This window comes from Mobula hypostoma, chromosome 26 (assembly GCF_963921235.1).
Source record: "Mobula hypostoma chromosome 26, sMobHyp1.1, whole genome shotgun sequence".
In the NCBI taxonomy this organism is placed as follows: domain Eukaryota; kingdom Metazoa; phylum Chordata; class Chondrichthyes; order Myliobatiformes; family Myliobatidae; genus Mobula; species Mobula hypostoma.
This window is the reverse complement of record NC_086122.1, coordinates 3,819-26,860: the sequence shown is the minus strand read 5'-3', so window position 1 is coordinate 26,860 and position 23,042 is coordinate 3,819. Positions and strand designations below refer to the sequence as shown.

Genomic DNA, 23,042 nt, shown 5'->3' with positions numbered 1-23,042 from the left:
CCAGAATGCTGGTCCCCCGCCTGTTAAGGTGCAACCTGTCCCTTTTGTACAATTCATCCTTGCCCCAAAACAGATCCCAGTGGTCTTAAGAATCTAAATCCCTGCTTCCCATGGGGCCATGGCCCAATCATGGCCGTGGGACCAAGATCGCCCATGTCATACAACACGGCACATAATGATGATGTCATATGACCCAGCACATAATGATAGAAACATAGAAACGTACAGCTCAATACAGGCTCAATACAGAGCTGTGCCGAACATGTCCTTACTTTAAACATTACCTCGGGTTACCCATAGCCCTCCATTTTTCTAAGCTCCATGTACCTATCCAGGAGTCTTTTAAAAGACCCTATCATATCCGCCTCCACCACCGTTGCCGGCAGCCCATTCCACACACTCACCACCCTCTGTGTAAAAAAACTTAACCCGACATCTCCTCTGTATCTGCTTCCAAGCACCTTAAAACTGTGCCCTCTCATGCTAACCATTTCAGCCCTTTAACATCAAAAAAAGATGGGCTGGCATTGGAGAAAGTCCAGAGGAGGTTCAAAAGAATGATCCTGGAAATGAAAGGTTTAAGTTTTGAGGAGCGTTTGATGGCCCTGGGCCTGTACTTGCTGGAGTTTAGAAAAATGTGGGAGGATCACATTGAAATCTATCAAATATTGAAAGGCCTAGGCAGAGTGGATGTAGAAAGGCCGTTTCTTTCTGTACAGGAATCTAAAACCAGAGGACGCAGCCTGAGAATACAAGAATATCCTTTTCGAACAGAGACGAGGAGGGTTTTCTTCAGCTGGGGGTGGTGAATCTGTGGAAATAATTGCAAAATATGGCTGTGGAGGCCAAGTCATTGGGTAAGTGGAGGTTGATAGGTTCTTGTTTAGTAACGGGGGAGTCAAAGGTTATGGAGAGAAGGCTGGAGAAGGAAAATATCTCAGCGTGATGGTATTCTGGAGCAGGCTCGATGGGCTGAATGGCCTCATTTTGCTCCTGTGTTTTCTGGTCTTATGGTAAGAGATCAATTTTCAAAGGAATAACTGACACCTCCTCTTTGCTTTCATATTAGAGCTGACGAGACACGAAACAACCAGGCTACCTGGGTGGAACAGGTGGAAAAGTACGAAGACGAAAATATGGGGAACTTCAAAAGGATCTACCCGAGCTCCACTTCAGAGAAATACGAGAAGTTCTTGGAAACAGTTGACTCCAAGGCTCGGGAAGAATATGTCAGGCAGGTTTACACTGCCCCTCCCAGTCCTGCCCCCTCCCTCCCTTCCTCTTCAGTGTCCCACAGCCACCCAGTGTCCCATCACCTGTCAAACGGTGAAAGGCCTCGAAAGAGTGGATGTGAGAGATGCTTCCTATGGAGGGAGAGTCTTGAACCAGGGAACACAGCCTCAGAACAGAGGCGGAGGAGTGTCCTCTTAGAAAGGAGGAGAGGAGGAATTTCTTTAGCCAGAGAGTGGTGAATCCGTGGAATTTGCTCCACAGGTGGCTGTGGAGGCCAAGTTATTGGGTATATTTAAAGCAGATGCTGATAGATTCTTGATTGGTCAGGGCATAAAGCGATAAGGGGAGAAGGTAGGAGATTGCGACTGAGAGGGAAAATGGATCAGCCATGATGAAATGGCAGAGCAGACTTGATGGACCAAATGGCCTAATTCTGATCTGCATCTTATGGTCTTAACCACATTCTCTACTACCCCTCTATAATCCCTCCCCAATCCTTTCACCCTCTTTCTAATCCCACACCACTTCCCCACTACCCACAACACAATTGTTCGCGTTCTGGTTGCCTCATGATTGGAAAGGTGCAGAGGAGGTTTCCCAGGATGCTGCCCAGATCAGAGAGCATGTCTTTATGGGAATGGGTGAACGAGTTAAGGCTTTTCTTTTTGGAGCGAAGGAGGGTGAGAGGTGACTTGATGAAGGAGATGAAAAAGGCATAGATCAAATGGGCAGTCAGAGACTTTTTCCCAGGTTGGAAGTGGCTAATGGGGAAGGGGGCATCATTTTAAGGTAATTGGAGGAAAGTATAGGGGGGATGTCAGCGGTAAGTTCTTCACACAGAGAGTAGTGAGTGCATGGAACACCCTGCCAGGGGTGGTGGTAGAGGCAGATACATTAGGGACATTAAAGAGACTCTTAGATGGGAACATGGATGATAGAAGAATGGAGGGCTCTGTGGAAGGGAAAGGTTAAATTGACCTTAAAGTAGGCTAAAGAATAGCACCACATTGTGGGGTGAAGGGCCTGTACTGTGCTGTCAGGTTCTCTGTTCTCTCCCTCCACAGCTATATATTCTTACCATCATTAAGGATCCCCACCACCCAGGACATGCCCTCTTCTCATTGCTACCATCAGGGAGGAGGTACAGGAGCCTGAAGACCCACAGTCAACGGTTCAGGAACAGCTTCTTCCCCTGTGCCACCGGATTTCAGAATGGACACTGAGCCCAGGAACACCACCTCACTGTTTCTTGCAGTCTTTTTGCACTGCTCATTTAGTTTAATTTTTAGTATGTTTCCTATTGCAACTTACAGTGTTTTTATGTCGCAAGTTTCACAACAACTTTCCCAATATATGTCAATGATGTGAAACCTGATTCTGATCAAGTGTGGTGATTCATCACTGGTGATACGGAACAGAATCAGAATTTGGTTCATATCACTGGGGTACGTGGTGAAACTTGTTGTTACGTGTGGTAGCAGTACAATGTAATACATAATAATCAAAACTGTGAGTGTATATATATATTTATATATATAACAGTTAAATTAATTAAGTAGTGCAAAAAGAGGGGGAGGAAAGTAGTGAGCTTGTGTCCATTCAGAAACCTGATGGCTGAGGGGAAGGAGCTGTTCCTGAATTGTTGAGTTTGTGCCTTCAGGCTCCTGTACCCTCCCCACTGATGGTTGCAGTGAGAAGAAGGCATGCCCTGGGCGATGGGGGTCCTTGATGGTGGAGGCCGTCTTTTTGAGGCATCACTCCTTGAAGATGCCCTGGATGCTGGGGAGGTTAGTGCTCATGATGAGCTGACTCAGTTCACAACTTTCTGTAGCTCCTTTCGGTCCTGTGCAGTGCCCACTCCCCCACCATACCAGATGGTGAAGCAGCTGATTAGAATGCTCTCCATGGTACATCTGTAGAGATTTGCAAGTGTCTTTGCAGACCTACTAAATCACCTCAGCCTCCTCATGATATATAGCCGATGTTGTGCCTTCTTTGTAACTGCATCGATATCCTCAGAGATGCTGACACCCAGGAACATGAAATTGCTCACTCTCTCCACTTCTGATCCCTCTGTGAGGACTGATGTGTGTTCCCTCATCTTACCCTTTGAGGTCTGCAATCAGTTCTTTGGTCTTACTGACGTTGAGTGCAAGGTCAGGTACACTTCCCGTTCCTATGTCAAAGAGCACCCCACCCCCCTCAATGTTAGACTCACGGGTGATTCTTGCCCCCGGTACTGCTCCCTCTGGAACAGCCGAGCGTGCTGTCCCTACTGGGCATAAGGTTGGAAGATTGAAGAGGTGGGAGAGGGTATTGTTAATATTGGTACAATGGCTTGGTATTGAAAATCTTGCTATCTCTCCAGGCAGATACGCAGGGAAATTCAGCAGAGGCAGGAGCAGAAGGAAATGCTCCTCAAAGAACTGGGGTTCCCTGAAGAGAACCTGCAAGAAGAGTCCCAGTTGCAGAAGAATCCAACCCTGTTGATCTTGGTGAAGCCAAAGTCACCAGAAGGACTGCAGACGTCATCATCCTCCACTCCTGTAAGAGTTTCTCTTGGTTGACGTGCTAAGTCGCCTTAGGTGGGACTAATGATTTAATCTACGCAATGTAGATGATTTCAGCTGAGCTGACATCTTGTAGATGATTTAAAGCTCAGCTCAAAGCAACCTCTCAGCTAAGTCAAGATTGGGAATTAAATATCCAAGGATATCAGGTTATACGGTATGATAGGCAGGAAGGTAAGGGAGGTGGGGTAGCTCTCTAAGGATGAGATCAGTGCGACAGTGAGAGACGATATAAGATCTAAGGAGCAGAATGTTGAGTCCACCTAGGTAGAGATTAGGAACAGTAAGGGAAAAAAAAATCACTGGTGGGAGTTGTCGATCAGCCACCAAATAATAACATTACAGTGGCACAGGCAATAAACAGAAATATCTCAGGCACGTAAGAATGGAACAGCAGTTATCATGGGAGACTAACTTGCACATAGATTGGGTGAATCAAGTTGGTCGAGACAGTCTTGTGGAGGACTTCTTAGAACGCATAAATGATGGCTTTCTTGAACAGCGTGTTACTTAACCTACAAGAGAATGTGTTATCTTAGATCTGGTCCTGTGCAATGAGAAAGTTAAAATTAGTGATCTTGTAGTTAGGGATCCTCTTGGAAAGAGTGATCACAGTATGACTGAGTTTCCCATACAAATGGAGGGTGCAAAAGTAGTCTGGGAACACAGGCTATATGGTGGGACTATTGAGGAGCAGTGGAAGACTTTCAAAGAGATTTTTCACGGTGCTCAACAAAAGTATATTCCAGTTAAAAGCAAGGACAATAAGGGTGGGGAGAGCCAGTCTTGGATAACTAAGGAAATTAAAGAAGGTGTCAAACTAAAAGCGTGTGAATAGAAAGCTTCCAAGAGTAGTGGGAAACTGGAAGACTGGGAAAACTTTAAAAAGCAACAAAGACCCATCAAGCAACTAATAAAGAAAGGGAATAAGGAAAGAAAATAAACTAAAATTCTCTGGACTGTGGGCAGGTTCTGGTGGATTAGAAGACGGCGAATGTCACGCCACTGTTCAAAAAATGATGTAGGCAAAAGCAGGTAACTACAGGTCAGTTAGTTTAACATCTGTAGTTGGGAAAATGCTTGAAGCTATCATTAAAGAAGAAATAGCGAGACATCTGGCAAGAAATGGATCCATCAGGCAGATGCCGCATGGATTCAGCAAGGGCAGATTGTTTGACAAAGTTACTGGAGTTCTTTGAGGATATAACAAGTGCAGTGGATAGAGGGGAACAGATGGACGTTATTTACTTGGATTTCTGGAATGTGTTTGATAAGGTGCTGCATAAAAGACTTATCCATAAGATAAGGATGCAAAGAGTTGGGGTGATGTATTAGCATGGATACAGGATTGGCTAACTGAAAGAAAGCAGAGTTGGGATACATGGGTGTTACTCTGGTTGGCAATCCGTGGTGAGCGGTGGTGCCATATGGGTCGATGCTGGGCCTGCAACTGTTCACGATATATATTAACGATCTCGAAGAGGGAACCGAGTGTAGTGTATCGCTTAAGTTTGCTGATGATACCAAATTGAGTGGAAAAGTAAATTGTGCAGAAGATACAGAGAGATATGTATAGATAGGTTAAGTGAGTGGGCACGGGTCTGGCAGATGAGGTCATCCACTTTGGAAGGAAAAATGGAAGAGCAGATTATTATTTAAACGGTAAAAATTTCCAGCATACTGCTGTGCTGAGGGACTTGGGAGTACTTGTACATGAATCACAAAAGGTTGGTTTGCAGGTGCAGCAGGCTATCACGAAAGCAAATGGAATACAGTCTTGGCCTTCATTACTAGAGGGACTGAATTGAAGAGCAGGGAAGTTAAGCTGTAACTGTACAGGGTACTGGTGAGGCTGCACCTGGAGTACTACATGCAGTTCTGGTCTCCATACTTGAGGAAGGATATACTGGCTTTGGAGGCAGTTTGATGGTCAGGTTGGGATTGGTGCGGGGAGAGTGGAGGGCAGTGCATTCAGTGGAGGAGTGAAGGAGTGATGAAGTCGATGTCCCGTCGGCAATTCGAGATGAGAAGATCCAGAGCAGGCAGAGAACCAGAGCGGGGAGTCCAAGTAGAGGAGGAGGTGATTGAGGGTAATTTCAGAGATGTGAGAGCGGATCTTTTACACAGAGAGTGGTGGGTGCCTGCGGTGGCGGTAGAGATAGATACATTAGAGATTTTTAAGAGACGTTTAGATAGGCACATGAATGTGAGGAAGATGGGAGGATATGGACATTGTGTAGGCAGGAGAGATGAGTTTAGTTAGCTATTTGATTACTAATTTAATTGGTCTGGCACAACATTGAGGGCTGAAGGGCCTGTTCCTGTACTATACTGTTGTATGTTCTATTAAAGGACTCTTGCCCTCAGCTGCAGGGATATCTTTGAACGAATGTCTGAGGGTCACGCCATTGGGTCTTTTCACTGCTTTAGCCTTCATACAAAGCGGGGCTTTGGTTCGGAGGTTGGGAACGTGAGCTGGCTTTCAAGTTAGCAACCAAACCTGTTGGCAGATGTTTGCCCTGGCCAGACAGCTTGGTGTCAGCGTGAACGAGAGAGAGAGAGAGAGAGAGGATTCCAGTCTTTCTGCTTGTAAGGATGTAATGCTGAGGCTTTATAAGGCAGTAGTGAGGCCTCACCTGGAGTCTTGTGTGCATTTTTGGGCCCCTTATCTCAGAAAGGATGGACTGATATTGGATGTTTGCTCAGGCAACACATCACCAAATAATTAGATAGAGCGTCAAAGGTTAAAGGGAAAATGGGTTTGAGAGGGAAATAGATCAGCCATGATGAAACAGCGGAGCAGACTCGATAGGCTGAAAGGCCTGACTCTGCTCCAATGTCTTAAGTTCTTCCGGTCTTTCATATGGAGACTGTCCTCCAGTCCGCTGAAGGAGTCTGTTAATGAGCTAGACCTGGAGGTTCTGCATTGGTCGGAATGGACCATGGATGTTGTGTCCTAGCTGTCTACATGATGTGCAAGCCAGGGAAGTACAATACAGAGAGCAAGTTGTTGCCCACACAGCAGGCTAGCTCTCTCCATGCAGCTGATGAATGCAAAGGAATGGCAGAGATCGACAGTTTGGCATCAGCCCAAAACGACTGGTTTTAAGGCGTCAGTAACCCACCTAGGTGCCTTCTCCTGTCAGTAGAAACGGTTCCGCCAGTCTTAGTAGCTCAGCCAGACGTGAAGGCCAGGAGCTGGACTTGGTTGTCAGAAGCCTGCCCTGCCGTGCAATGTGATCATGTCTGCTCTATGCTGACTACAATCCTTGTTTTCCTGTACTGGTTTACATATTAATAAACAGCCAGTAGGTGGAGATTGTGTCTCTCTCAGCCTTTGGCAGTCCATCAGGGTCAAGCATATTTTGCTTCCAACCCACAACACACACACCAAGTGCTGGAGGAACTCAGCAGGTCAGGCAGCAACTCCGGTGAGGAATAGAGTCGATGTTTCAAACCGAGACCCCCTCATCAGGACTGGAAAGGAACTGGGAAGAAGCCAGAATAAGACTGGGAGGTGGTGGGAGCGTGGAGGGAAGGAGTACAAGCTGGCAGGTGATAGATGAGACCAGGTAAGGGGGAAGATGGATAAAGTTAGAAGCTGGAAGGGTTTAGGTCAGGGGTTCCCAATATCATAAAACCACAAGATATTGGAGCAGAATTAGGCCATTAGTCTGCTCTGCATTTCATCATGGCTGATCCATCTTCCCTCTCAGCCCCAATCTCCTGCCTTCTCCCTTTATCCCTTCATGCCCTGACCGACCTCTGCCTTAAATATACAAAAATACTTGGCCTTCACAGCTGACTGTGGCAATAAATGCCACAGATTCACCACTCTCTGGCTAAAGAACTTTCTTCTCATCTTCCTATTCATCTCTAAAAGGACACCTCGCTATTATGAGACTGTCCTCTGGTCTTAGACTCCCTACCATAAGAAACATCCTCTCCACATTCACTCTGAGACCCCTTGCTTAATTGTACTGGTCCGTGGCAAGTAAAAGCTTGGGAACCCCTGGTAGAGGTGGAAGAGTTAAAGGGCTGAAGGAGGAGGAATCTGATGGGAGAGGAGAGTGGACCATGGGAGAAGGGGAATTAGGAAGAGAAGAGGGTGAAGATGGGAAGGTCTTCATTGAGTTCACAACATCCAATCTGCTCTGGTACCACAGTATTTATGTGGGCTGTCCTGCTGAGACTCTGGACAATGTTGGCCCCTCCAGGACATTGATAGTTGGGTCTTAAACAACTGTTGGGTCATTGAATATCAGGGGTAAGCAGTTAGATGCCCTCTTGCTGGAGATATCATTACCTGGTGTACTGGTGGCATGATAACTTGGCTTCCTGGTGTCTGGCTATAACACTGAAGAGTCCCAAGCCTACTGTCTCCCCTGTGGGACCTTTCTTACCTGTCTGCTGTAGTAGTGAAATCTGCCCCAAAACCTTGTAAATTATAATTCTTTGAGGACAAAGAAATCTGGCTGCGGGAAACAAGCTTCGATTGTGTAGAGCTTTTCATTGATGGCATGAACTTCTATTTTTCCAACTACCGGTAATTTTTTCCCTCCTGCTTCTAATTCCCCATTCTGGCCTCTTTTCCACATCTCCCTATCACCTCCCCTGGTACCCCTCCTCCTCCCCTTTCTCCTGTGGTTCACTGTCCTCTCCTATCAGATTCCTCCTTCTCCAGCCCTTTTACCTTTTCCACCGATCACCTTCCAGCTTCTTACTTCATCCCGCTCTCCCACCCACCGAGCTGCACACATAATCTTCCAGCCTGTCCTCCTTCCCTTCTCGCCACCTTTTTTATATTGGCTTCTTCCCCCTTCCCTTTTCAGTCCTGATGTAGGGTCTTGGCCCGGAAACATCAACTGTTTATTCATTTCCATAGATGCTGACTGACTTGCTGAGTTCCTCCAGTATTTTGTTTGTAGAATTCCATTTGCCTTTGCCAGTATCTACATTACTCACAGCCAACGTTCTGTGTCCCCCCCCCCCAGCTCTCCCTATACAGTAGCATTCTGTGATATCTCTATCTCTCTCTCTCTCTCTCTCTCTCTCTCTCATTCTCTCTCATTCTCTCTCATTCTCTCTCTTTCTCTCTCGCCCTCGCCCAAGGGTGACCTGCAGACTAGTGGAGGGAAGGATCACCTTACACCTCCTTTGGTAGAGATGTATCCCCACCCCACCACCCAGCTACACCTTTAACCACACATTATAGTCCAGCTCCCCTGTGGCGTTTACCCTTCAGGGAAATATCTAAAATAACTCGCACAAAATGCTGGAGGAACTCAGTAGGCTAGGCTACAGTGAATTCTAAATCACAACTGTCTATGTTAAAAAGAAATTACTTCATTGCCCCTCTGACCCAGGCCTAGGCTGATTCCAGACTGAACAAGAGGCCTGAGCGGAAACCCAGGAACTGGAATCTCTGTAGCCAAAGTGAAGAGATTTATGGCAACTTCAGAATTATCCTCAATCTCTTTCCTCCAGTTATTGACCCTCCTGCCGCTGAAAGCAGTTTCTCTTGACCCACCCTCCATTATTTGATTGCCTCTAATAAATCTGCCTTTATCACCTGTCTCAAAGGGCAGTAGCACTGGGGCTTCTCACATCTCACCACATTAAATGGTCCCCTCTCCCTGGGCCAGCTGCTCACTGACCTGTTCCGGTATCAGGAATGGCATTATTAGTGTCATGTTATTCTATAATATCATGGAAATAAATCTTTGACTACATCGTGTTCTTGTCACTGGTACCATTGTGAAGGATTCTTCTGCACGCCTCTCTGAGTCTGAGGCGAAACTGAGTGGTATTCTGAGTGTCACAAGTTCAGGAAGTTCATCTGACACTGACCACCAAGATTGTTTTTTACTGAGTGTTTTAAAATGCCAGCTGTTGTCAAAGTTTTTTTCTTCTGTATTCTTCAGACCAGCCAAGTGCTAGGAATTGTCTCCAGCCCAAGCCAGCGAGCAGGCAGCTGGGAGGAGAAGAATGTGGGCCACAGCTGTGAATTGTCTCCAGGCAGAGCAGATGTTGAGCCAGAGCTGGTTTCTGAACAGAAGGCCGATGGCACAGAACACTGCTCGCTGCTCCAGAACCAATCCCAAGCAGAGCAGAAAGAACCAGGCCAGAAGCAGGAGCAGACAGAGGTTCCATCGGAGATCCCTGCTGAAGCACAAGAGGGAAATGCTGTGAGTGAGGCAGTGAACCAACCGGAGGCCAATGGTCAGAAGTTCCAACAGCAGGCCCAAGTCCTGGATAAACAAGAGGCCGAAGACGGGGATCAGCAGCAGCTTCAAGATCTGGTCCCACTGGAGCCCCAAGCTCTGAAAGAGGCCAAAGACCTGGCGCAGCAGGAGGCGGGAGATGAAACTGGGCAGGAGTCACCATACCCACCTCTGCTGGTAATGTTGCAGCTCTAACAAAGCCCTAGTTAGACTACGCTTGGGAGTATTGTGTTCAGTTCCAGTCACCTCATTACAGGAAGGATGTGGAAGCTTTAGGTAAGGTGCAGAGGAGATTTACCAGAATGCTGCCTGAACTGGAGGACATGTCTCGTGAAGATAGGTTTAGCCAGCTGAGGCTTTTCTCTTTGGAGCAAAGAAGGATAAGGGGTGACTTGATGGAAGTGTATAAGACGATAAGAAGCACAGATGAATTGGACAGCCAGAGTTTTCTTCCCAGGCAGAAATGGCAAATGCCAGGAAGCATAATTTCAAGGCGATCGGAGGGAAATATAGAGGGGATGATAGAGGCAGAGAGTAGTGGGTGCATGGAACACCCTGTCATGGGTGGTGCTAAAGGCAGATACATTAGGGACATTCAGGAAATGCTTAGATGGGCACATGATGATGGAAAAATAGAGGGTTAAGTAGGAGAGAAGGGTTAGATTGATCTTAAAGTAGGTTAAAAGTTGGTACAACATCGTGGGTGAAAAGGAATGCACTGTGCTGTGGTGTTCGATGATCTATGTTCTAAATCACACATAGGCAAGTTGAGAATTTGAATTGACCAACAGGAACAACAGGAAGCCCAAGTCATAGTCACAGAGCTATCGGTCCCTTTGCCCTAATGCCAACCACGATTACAGGGATTTGAGGACCTGAGTTATAGGAAAAGGCTGAACTGTTTGGAACTTCATTCCCCAGGGCGTAGGAGGTGGAGGGGAGACTTGATTGAGGTATACAAAATGATGAGAAGTATCCATAGTGTAAAGGCAGGCAGGCTTTTCCCACTGAGGTTGGGTGGCACTGAACTGGAGGTCATAGGTTAAGGGTGAAAGGTGAGTGTTCAAGGGGAACCTGAGGGGAATCTTCTTCACTCAGAGTGTGGAATGAGCTGCCAGCGGAAGTGGTAAATTGTGGTTAGATTGCAATATTGAAGAGAAGTTTGGATGGGTCCATAGATGGGAGGGTAGGGATGGCTACAGTCCAGGTGCTGGACGACAGGACTCGGCAGATTAATAAATTGGCACGGCCTGGATGTGCTGAAAGGCCTATTTATGAACTAAATGACTCTTTGGCTGCTAATCTGTACTAAATACTCTACCATTGAGCTTATAAAATTCATTTTAAAATGACAAAATTTTAGAAAATACTAGAAACTGGAGCAGCCTTCATGAATTTTTTGGCCTCTGTAAAACCATAAAACATAGGAGCAGAATTAGGCCATTCGGCCCATTGAGTCTGCTCTGCTATTCCATCGTGGCTGATTTACTATCTCTCTCAACCCTGTTCCTCCTGCCTTCTCCCCATATCATTTGACGCCCTGACTAATCAAGAACCTGCCAACCTTCGGTTTAAATATACCCAATGACCTGGCCTCCGCAGCCGTCTTGTGGTAACAAATTTCACAGATTCACCACCCAATGACTAGATGCATTCTATGACCCTTATAGGATTCCATGCATTTACAGGCTCTCTCAGGAGTAGACAGGGTTCAGTTCCTGAGAACAGTCTGTAAGATGGAAATGAACAGAAATAGTGCACGGGACAGGGTCACAGGAAAAACTACGACAAGGGAGCGAACAGGTGTGGCAAGAGCAGCTGCCAGCCCGTCTCACTGACCCAGTGAGAGGAGGAATTGAATTTAATTGAATTGAATATTATTTTTTACGTCTTTCACATACACGAGGAGTAAAAATCTTTATGTTACATCTCCGTCTGAATGTGCAATGTGTAAATTGTAGTAATTAGTAATAAATAGTATGTCCAGTAAGTTATACAACAGTACAGTCAATATAGCTCAGAAATATGGTTGTGTCAGCGTGAATTAATCAGTCTGATGGCCTGCTGGAAGAAGCTGTCCTGGAGCCTGTTGGTCCTGGCTTTAATGCTGCGGTACCATTTCCCGGATGGTAGCAACTGGAACAGTTTGTGGTTGGGGTGACTTGGGTCCCCAGTGATCCTGCAGGCCCTTTGTACACACCTGTCCTTGTAAATGTCCTGAATCATGGGAAGTTCACAAGTACAGATGTGCTGGGCTGTCCACACCACTCTCTGCAGAGTCTTGCGATTGAGGGAAGTACAGTTCCCATACCAGGCACTGATGCAGCCAGTCAGGATGCTCTCAGTTGTGCCCCTGTAGAAAGTTCTTAGTTTCTGGGGACTCATGCCGAATTTCTTCAACTGTCTGAGGTGAAAGAGGCGCTGCTGTGCTTTTTTCACCACACAGCTGATGTGTACAAACCACGTGAGATCCTCGGTGACGTGTATACCGAGGAACTTGAAGCTGTTCACCCTCTCAACCCCAGATCCATTGATGTCAATTGATGTCTCCATTCCTCCTGTAGTCCACAACCAGCTCCTTTGTTTTTGCGACATTGAGGGAGAGGTTGTTTTCTTGACACCACTGTGTCAGGGTGATGACCACTTCTCTCTGGGCTGCCTTGTTATTATTTGAGATCAGGCCAGTCAGTGTATAGAGAGTCTGTTCAGTGGTCCCATCACTGCTCGGCCTGAACCAGCCCCCTGATTGTAGTGGCTTGGCTGGATCAAGAATGCAGTGTGGGGAGCGAACACCAAGTTACAGAACCACTAACGCCATCTGGGGCACAGGCCTTTGACAGCAGCTCGCCAGAGTCCTCCATCCTGGGAGTCTTTCAACCTGTTCCCAGGTGTGGCCCATCTTCTTGGCATATCCTTCCTCTCCCAGGGATGGAGCTTCTGTTGGGGTTTCTGCAGCTCTGGGTTTTTAACCCCATGCCCAGGTGAGGGGATGGTGGGAGTGAAAGCAGTTGGGGAAGCTCCATTCCCACAAGGTAGAAGATTCCTGCGGCGTCGGAGAGTCATAGAAAAATACGGCAGATAAGCAGGCCCTTCAGCCCATCTAGTCCATGCCGAGCCATTTTAAACCGTCTATTCCCATCGACCTGCACCGGGACCATTGCCATCCATATCCCCTACCATCCATGTACCTATCCAAACTTCTGTTAAATGTGGAAACCGAGCTCGCACGCACCATTTATGCTGGCAGCTTGTTCCAAACTCTCCCCACCCTCTGAGTGAAAAAGTTTCCCCTCATGTTTCCAGGTGGCAAATGCAGTTACTACATTGCCCATTCTAAAAGAAACTGTCCGAGTTTTGAACAGATACTAATGGGTCCCTTGCAATTATTTCCCGAGAACATTAAACTGATCCAACACCGTGCCTTTTCTTTAAAATATCTCAGTCAGGTTAGACTGAAATGTCTAGACAGAGCGGATGTGGAGAGGATGTTTTTGAAAGCGGGAGAGTGGAGAACCAGACAGTGCAGCCTCAGAAATGAGGTTCGTCACTTTAGAATAGAGATGGGGAAGAATTTCTTCAGCCAGAGGGTGGTGAATCTGGAATTCATCGCCACAGGCGGCTGTGGAGGCCAAGTCATTGGGGATATTTAAAACCAGAGTTTGATAGGCTCTTGGTTAGTCAGGGCATCAAAGGTTATGGCGAGAAGGCAGGAGAATGTGGTTGAGGTTATAAATCAGCCATGATGGAATAGAAGGACGTCCCTTTAGAACGGAGATGAGGAGGAATTTCTTTAGCCAGAGGGTGGTGAATCTGTGGAATTCATCGCCACAGACGGCTGTGGAGGCCAAGTCGTTGGGTGTACTTAAAATGAAGGTTAAGAGGCTCTTGATTTGTAAGTGTGTCAGAGGTTACGGGGAGAAGGCAGAAGGCTGGGGTTGAGATGGACAATAAATCAGCCATGAAGGAATGGTGGAGTAGACTCGGAGGACCAAGTGGTCTAATTCTGTTGCTAAGATTTATGGTCTATCTACGAATAGGTTATGAGGTCAGCACTACATTGTGGGCTGAGTGGCCTACAACATTCTGTGTTCTAAACCTTTCATCTATATTTCTGTTTTCTTCAGAATACCCAGTCGGAGGTCTTCGAGGAGCTTGACCAGAAGAGCACAGTTGTTGGGGAGGAAACCGAACCAGCGGACGCGTGCAGCATGCTGCCGGCCGAAAGCACAGAGCAGAATGGGAGCTCGAGGCAATTCCTCCCTGAGGTCCAGAGTCAGCTCAGGAGCCAAGGTGGCCCCGAGGCCCAGGCGCTCCCCCAGGGGGGGCAAAAGGCCGCAAGAGAGACACTGAGCGAAACGGGCAACCCGCATGCCGCCTCGAAGGCCATCAAGAAGTTGTCTAAGGTCCTGAAACGCAACCGCAGCCAAGTGGGCCTGGCAAGCAATGTGAATTGTTCCGGACAGACTGATGCTGCAGAGCACGTTAATGTCACTGAGGAGATTTCAAATGCACCTCGGGATCAGCGTGGTTCCTGTTGCAACTGCTGGGGTTACAGTAAGTGAAATACAACCTTTTAGCCTTCTAAACTTGAAATCTGGGTTTCCTCACTTGCAGGGACTCCACAGTTGTGTTCTCAGTATTACTTGTTTAGTCTTTGTATTTGCACAGTTCGTCTTCTCTTGCCCATTGGTTGCTTGTCAGCGATTGTGTGTACAGTGCCTCTAAAAAAGCATTCGTCCCCTTTGGAGGTTTTCATGTTTTGTTGTTTTACAACACTGAATCATAGTGGATTTAATTTGGCTGTTTTGACACTGATCAACAGAGAAGACCTCTTTTGTGACCAAGTGAAAACAGATCTCTACAAAAGTGCTCTAAATTAATTACAATTATTAAACACAAAACAATTGACTACCTAAGTATTTTTCCCCTTCAAGTCACTATTTAATAGATGCACCTTTGGGAGCAATTATAGCCTTGAGTCTGTGTGGACAGGTCTCCATCAGCTTTGCACATCTGGACACTGCAATTTTTCCCCTTCCCCTTCCTTCTTTACAAAACTGCTCAAACTCTGCTAGATTTGCATGAGGATTCCGTGGGGCAACACTGTAGCGTAGTGGTTAGCGCAATACCTTACAGTACCGGCGACCCCAGTTCAATTTCAGCCGTTGCCCGTAGAGAATCTGTATGTTCTCCCCATGACCGCGAGGGTTTCCTCCGGATGCTCTGGTTTCCTCCCACAGCCCAAAGACCTACCAGTTGCTAGGTTGATTGGTGGTTGTAAAACTGTCCTGTGATTGGGCCGGAATTAAATCGGGGGATTGCTGGGTGGCACAGCGGAAGGGTTTACTCCACACTGTATGTTAATAACATCAAATAAGTAAATTAATTAACTCAAAACATGAGGTTCCTCACTTTCAGGGACTCTGCAGTTTGTGTTCTCGGTACTATTTATTTATTTGTCTGGGTTTTTTTGCACGTTGGTTGCTTTTCAGTCTTTGTGTGTAGATTTTCATTGATTCTGCTGCAGTTCGTTGTCCTACTGTGAATGCCCGCAAGAAAGTTCATCTCAGGGTAGTATATGGTGGCGTATATGTACTTCAAAAATAGATTTACTTTGAACTTTGAACCTCGAAGTAAGGGAAACATAACCTTCAGACCACATTCAGAGTATTGTCAGCTGTGGAAGCTCCTACCAAAATTTGGTTGCCCCCCCCATGCCTAACCAACATCATCCGTCAGTTCCCCAAAGGCATGGAAGGCTGCATCAACATGTGTGGTGAGTTGTCAAACCCATTTTCCATCAGCAACGGCGTAAAACAGGGTTGTGTCCTGGCTCTTACTCTGTTTGGACCATTCTTCGCTGCTGTTCTTTAGGATGCCACATCAGACCTGAAGTCAGGGGTCTTCCTACAAACAAGGGCTGATGGCGGGCTCCTCAACCTCGCAAGATTGAGAGCAAAATCAAAAGGCAGGGACATTGTGGCGCATGAGCTACAGTTTGCTAATGACTGTGCACTGGTTGCCCACTCTCTCGAAGACTTACAGGAGATCACCAGTGCAGCCAAAAGCTTCGGACTGACAATCAGCCTGAAAAAGACGGAAGTTTTGTACCAACCAGCTCCTGGCTCAAGCTACGAAGAACCAACTGAACTCCTTGATGACACTTGTCTCAATGCTCTCAACAAGTTTTCCTACCTGGGAAGCATAATAACATCCTCAGCTTCTCTGGATGTAGAGACTGAGTCAAGAACCAGAAAACCCTGCTTTGCCTTTGGTCAGCTGAAAGATCGAGTTTGGTCACAGATCATCAGTTTGGCCACCAAGTGCAAGGTACACAGGGCCGTTGCCATATCAACCTTGTTATAACGGATGTGAGACATGGTGCCCATGTCAGAGACACTTACGCCAGCTTGACCAACTGCAGCAGCGTCACCTACGTTCTCTGATGAAGATCACCTGGTAAGACAAGGTCTCCAATACCGAGGTCCTCTCTCGAGCTGGAATGCCAGCAGTTTCAACCTTGGTGATGTCAGCCCAACTGCACTGGGCAGGACATGTTGTCAGAATGCCTGATGGAAGACTGCCCAAGGACATCTTGTACGGCTAACTGTCCAGTAGTACCCAAAAATGAGGAGGCCAGCGACTACGGTACAAGAAAGTTCTGCACAGGAGCCTCAAGAAAGCTGACATTGCCCCATCAACATGGGAAGATCTGGCTCAAGATCGCTCACAGTGGAGGGACACCATCAGAAAAGGTGTGGATGCTGCTGAGAACAAGCTGAACGAGGCAACAGAGGAAAGGCACAGGAAGCGCCACAACAGAGCTCCTGCCCCTGCTGTCCCTCCAGGCCTCACCTGCCAAGTATGTGGCAAGTAGTGCCCGTCAAGGATCGGCCTGTACAATCACTCCAGGATGCACATATCAAACCCCACTAACTGACTGAAAGTAACCGTCATCATCCTATGGGATGGATAGCCAGAGAGATTGTCAGCTGTTCTCAAGGTTCAAGATTCAAGTTCATTTATACGTGTGCAGTACAGTGCAAAAGTCTATATATATCGAGAGGGAGAGCGCGAACTAGGGTGCCTAAGAGTCTGGCCATTCTCATCTGACCTCTCTCATTAACAAAGTGTTTTCACCCACAGAACTGCTGCTCACGGGATGTTTTTCAGTTTTTCACAACATTCTCTATAAACTCTAGAGACTGTTGTGCTTGAAAATCCCCAGGAGATCAGCAGTTTCTGAAATACTCAAACCACCCCGTATGGCACCAACAATCATTCCACGGTCAAAGTCACTTAGATCACATTTCTTCCCCCATTCTGATGCTTAGACTGAGCAACAACTGAACCTCTTGACCATGTCTGCACGCTTTCATGCACTGAGCTGCTGCCACATGATTGGCTGGTTCGATATTTGCATTTACGAGCCGGTGTACCGAATAAAGTGGCTAATAAACCTTGTGTAGGAACATTTTTTTTAAATTCGGAATGTGTGCTAGATTTTATTACAGCCTTGTGGGCTGAGTAAAACTGAATTATTAGTTGTTGAATTAAGTGTTTCAGGAAACAATTAAGTGCCCAACGCGTCACCAGCACCAGACTACCAGCCATCAAGGAGGTATTCCAAGTACAGTAATTATTAAAGTATGCTTACGGTGCACAGCCTCGAGGCTCATCTTCTTGCAGGCAGCCACAAAACAAAGAAATGTCAGAGAACCCACTTAAAGAAAGCAACCCATGAAACAAGACCATCAGACATGCAAAGTCACGCGAACAACAGAAACAACAGACGAGTAACGCTCAGAACATCAAACATCAGAACGCAGGATCCCCAGAAGTGGGTCCACACCCACGAGCCACCAGGGGGTGAGTGAAGCCGGTCCAGGAGCTTACCCACCATCAAGGGCCAGTAACGTCAGGGAGGATCCCACCCACCCTGCTCACGGACTGTTTGTCCCTCTCCCATCGGGGAGGAGGCTGCATAGCGTCCACGCCTGGACCAGCAGACTCAGAAACAGTGACTAACCCACACCCCCAACCACCACTACCTGATCATTTCCTGTCAGAGTCACCTTCTGTACAGACACTCAGTGATTCAGGAACAGTCTCTTCCCCCGTCATCAGATTTCTGAATGGACATTGAACCTGTGAACACTAACTCACTATTTTCTTTTTGTCTTTTTGCACGACTTATTTAATTGTTTAATTTTTTATATATTTACTGTAATTCACAGTTTTTATTTTCTATTGCAAGGTACTGCTGCCGCACAACGACAAATTTCATGGGATATACTGATGGTATTAAAGCTGATTGTGATTTTGAGACACTCCTGTGCCTAGAGTCACCTTATGCACATACAATCAATCCATGTATATAAGCTATCTTATGTATTTATATTTATTGTGTTTTTATTATTATTATTATTGTGTTCTTTATCTTATGGAGCTTATCTTAGTAGTGAGTTAAGCATCAATTTGTCGAACTTCTAGTTTTCTTCTTCACCATTCCCCATTCTCATTTCTCTCTCTCACCTTATCTCCTTACCTGCCCATCACCTCCCTCTGGTGCTCCACCATCGTCCCCTTCTTCCATGGCCTTCTGTCCTCTCCTATCAGATTCCCCCTTCCCCAGCCCTTCATCACTTCCACCAATCGACTTCCCAGCTCTTTACTTCACCCCACCCCCTCTTTTGGTCTCACCTATCACCTGCCACCTCGTACTTCTTCCTCTCCTCCCCCACCCTCAACGTCTTCTCCCTTCCTTTCCAGTCCTGATGAAGGGTCTCAGCCTAAAGCGTCGACTGTTTACACTTTTCCGTAAATGCTGCCTGATCTGCTGAGTTTTTCTGGCACTTTGTGTGTGTTGCCTTGGATTTCCAGCATCTGCAGATTTTCTTGTGTTTGGCTTGGTGTGTTTTATTTATCTCCTACATCCCATCCAGAGTTACGATTATTTCATTCTCCTTAACACTTGTGTACTGAAAATGACACTAAACAATCTTGAATGTTTTTTGATAGCTAAAGTATTCAGTTCATACCCCAGACAGGATCTGCTGCATGAGCTGGTTACGGGACAGTGCCGTGGAACGCGACTGCAGGAACCCGCCCGAGCACCAGCAGAATCAAGTTGCCGAGAGGTTTCCCAACGCGTCTGCCTATCCCGAGAGGGTGACCGAGGACAGGAGCAAACGCAGGATTAGACAAAGGGACCTCAACAGTCATGGCAGGTAAAAAAAAAGGTGAACGCCAGAAGTTTTCTCTGGGGTTTCCTCCGGGTGCTCCGGTTTCCTCCCACCGTCCAAAGACGTACCGGTCAGTAGTTTAATTGGTCATTGTAAATTGCCCCGTGATTAGGCTGGGGTTAAATCGGGAGATTGCTGGGCGGTGAGGCTCAAAGGGCCGGGAGGGTCAATTCTGTGCCGTCTCTCAATCAATGAATCAATCAACCTAACCCTCCCCTCCCGCACAGCCTGCCATTTTCCATCATCCGTCAGCCTATCTAAGTGTCTGTAAAGCACCGCAGTCAGAATAATGCCTTCAGTGCCACCAGGTTCAGGAACAGTTATTACCACTCAACCATCAGGGTGAAGGTACAGGAGCCTCAGGACTCACACCACCAGGGTCAGGAACAGTTATTACCCCTCAACCATCAGGAAGGAGGTACAGGAGCTTCAGGACCCACACCACCAGGGTCAGGAACAGTTATTACCCCTCAGCCAGGGGTGCACTGCTGCCGGATCTCACCGGAGTGCCACTCCGGCACCTCTGTAAAAAATGTCAAAATATACAAGCGGGGAATTTAACAGCGGCCGCTATAGTTGATTGGAAAGAGGCTCTTTTTATCTTTGTGTTGATAGGAAAAAGAGTAGTGAGCAATGAATGAGACAAAATACATTTCCAAACCTCCCAAATGGTTGCTGTCCTCCCGTGTTAACATTTCTCACTTACAAAATGCGATATTTTCTATTCATACAGATACAATTATAATTTCTGTAAAGATTCAAGCTTCTTTCACTTTTTATATACTTAAAGACTAAACAGGATTTGTATTGGTCTAACCATGTAATACCCGATCTGTGAGGATATTGTGGGTATCCACACACACAGGTACACTTCCTGTCCAACCATTTCTGCGTGAGAAACGGTACGAGGCAGAGTTGCCAACCTACCGCTTTTGATACTAATATTCACCAATATTCGCGGCTTAACCAATTGTTCATCAGACGTTCTTGTTTCATACTTGATTACTTGGTTCCAATTTAGGTGGCTGAAAGTGTAAAAAACTTACTTGCATTGTTTCTGTTATTTTGATACCTGCTTAGGAACACTGCTCAGCACTGCGGGCCCTGCTGTCTGCTCTGACTGAGCCGTAGAAGTAAGGCTACATCTGTGGTGGTCGCCAATACAAAGGTAAATTTTTCTCACTAACAACCCTATGGCTTCTAAGCAAACAACGTTACTTTACTTGCTTGATAATTATATTTTATGATAATTAGTGAGTACAACCATGCAATACTTTGTCATATTATTAAATTAAGTATGATATGTTTTATTGTACCAGTTATACACTGAAGTGTAGTGATAGGCTATAGTCTTGTTAATGTCGTAACTATCACTATATTTCTGTGGAGCTGGGGAATTCATGTATTTCTTTCATCTTGGTTCAGTGCCTGACATTATAAGAAGCCCTGTTCACATATATATGTCACACCCAATTTGTGTACCTGCTCAAGGCGAGTGAAGAGGACGGACGAGTGCGGGAGCGGTCGGCGGTTCCGGGACGGCGGATACCGGAATTCGACGGTTCGAAGGTTGTTGGAGGTTCGGAGGTCGTTACGTGGACGGATCGGGGAGGTGTGAGCTCCAACGACTTAATTTGGTGCACAAAACTGACAAATTTACTGAGTGGCACCTTTTTTTTTGTGTCCACTACCACACCACCAAAAAGAGTTATGAAGTGTAACTTAACTGTACATTGTGTATTGTCTGATATTTTACAGTGTGGGCTTGTATCGGGGTGCATTACGTAGCGTCTACGCAAATGTGAGTACACAGTTTGGTAGGGCCTACGGCAGTTCCCCTAGACGGACGTGAGTTGATCGAGCTGAGCGTTACATATCTATCTAGCTAGGGTGCCTGAGACTTTTGCACACAGCGCTGTATTTGTCAACATGGAGCGGAGAGCGAGCTTGTAAATCTGGCAGGAGCAAAGAATGTTGGGAATGGCGAGGGTGGAGCACCGCGGGAGGGGTGTGGGACAGGTGGCAGAGGAGGAGTGCCAATGCACTTGTATAGCGTGGTTGCAGACACACCCAGCCCTGAGACACCAGGCAAGGCCATTTGATTCCAAACAACTGGTTTATTGATCATTACAGATGTCTCTCTGGTGCTTCCCACTCACTGCCTCTCCCTTCCCCTATTCCCAACCATGATCCCCCCTCTCACAGTCCACAATAGAGACCCACATCAGAATCAGGTTGATCATCACTCAAATACATAATGAAATTTGTATTTTTTTTGCAGCAGTACAGTGTAATCCATAAAATCACTACAGCACTGTGCAAAAGTCTTTGGCACGCTATTTATATATATGGTTGTGTGTGTGTGTCTGTCCCTAAGAATTTGGCACAGTACTGTACATACTTTGATAGAAAATTTTTCAAAGTTCCAAGTTGAAAGTAAACTTTCACTTTTCATCTTGCAGGCGGTAACAGTCCACGTTGGCAATGATCTACAGAAAAACCGCTTCAGCCGTTACTAGGTGATTCAACGCCTCTACAGTGCACTGATGCCCCTGTCCACTTACGCTCCAGCCTCTTCCGTCTTGGACATGATACGACGCCGCTTAAATTTAAGAAGAAATCATTTTATAACTTGCTAATCTACTGAGTGGAAATTTTAGTCCTTAACTTCCTACTTTTTGTAAATGTATCTCTTTCCAAAACGAATTAAATATATTTAAAGCTTGCAAACCACTGTAATGTTGCATCAGTTCTTTTGCCTCCCCAGTAGATAACGTGTTGATGATATTTTACCTGTGTGGTTGAGGGAGGGAGAGATAGCGGTGGGAACATTGACCCATAGAAACAAAGAAAATCTACAGCACAATACAGGCCCTTTGGCCCACAAAGCTGTGCCGAACATGTCCCTACCTTAGAAATTACCTCGGGTTACCCATAGTCCTCTATTTTTCTAAGCTCCATGTTCCTACCCAGGAGTCTCTTAAGAGACCGTTTTGTTTCTGCCTCCACCACCACCGCCGGCAGCCCATTCCATGCACTCACCACTCTCTGCATAGAAAAACTTACCCCTGACATCTCCTCTGTACCTACTTCCGAGCACCTAAAAACTATGCCCTCTCGTGCTAGCCAGTTCAGCCCTGGGGAAAAGCCTCTGACTATCCACACAATCAATGCTTCTGGTTATCTTATACACCTCTGTCAGCCACCTCTCATCCTCTGTCGCTCCAGGGAGAAAGGGCTGAATTCACTCAATCTATTCTCACAAGGCATGCCCTCCAATCCGGGCAACATCCTTGTAAATCTCCTCTGCACCCTTTCTACGGTTTCCACATCCTTCTATAGTGAGGCGACCAGAATTGAGCGCAGTACTCCAAGTGGGGTCTGACCAGGGTCCTAAGGAGCTGCAACATTATCTCTCGGCTCTTCAACTCAATCCCACGATTGATGAAGGCCAATGCACTGTATGCCTTCGTAACCATAGAGTCAACCTGTGTAGCTATATTAATACTATATTCTGCCAACATATTTGACCTACCAAAATGAACCACCTCACACATAGCTGGGTTGAACGCCATCTGCCGTTTCTCAGCCCAGTTTTGCATCCTATCAATGTCCCACTTTAACCTCTGACAGCCATCCATACTGTCCACAACACACGCAACCTTTGTGTCATCAGCAAATTTACTAACCCACCCCTCCACTTCCTCATCCAGGTCATTTATAAAAAATCACAAAGAGTAGGGGTCCCAGAATAGATCCCTGAGGTACAC

General features: G+C 46.5%; 1 protein-coding gene across 7 annotated transcripts in view; it reads left to right on the top strand.

The window, feature by feature from the left end:
• The window catches only part of LOC134338112 (tubulin polyglutamylase ttll6-like), a 99,386-nt gene extending 77,389 nt beyond the window's left edge, over positions 1-21,997 (top strand). For 2 of the 7 annotated variants that reach the window (XM_063033662.1, XM_063033658.1), the window contains exons 10-15: positions 1,070-1,238; positions 3,606-3,779; positions 9,728-10,204; positions 14,152-14,581; positions 19,074-19,257; positions 20,353-21,997. In XM_063033662.1, coding sequence (XP_062889732.1) covers positions 1,070-1,238; positions 3,606-3,779; positions 9,728-10,204; positions 14,152-14,581; positions 19,074-19,257; positions 20,353-20,392 — 1,474 coding nt within the window. In that variant the 3' untranslated portion in view covers positions 20,393-21,997. The remainder of the gene's footprint in view (positions 1-1,069; positions 1,239-3,605; positions 3,780-9,727; positions 10,205-14,151; positions 14,582-19,073; positions 19,258-20,352) is intronic. The other 5 variants (XR_010016145.1, XR_010016144.1, XR_010016143.1 and 2 more) reach the window with 5 other exon arrangements.
• The last annotated feature ends 1,045 nt before the right edge of the window (positions 21,998-23,042 follow it).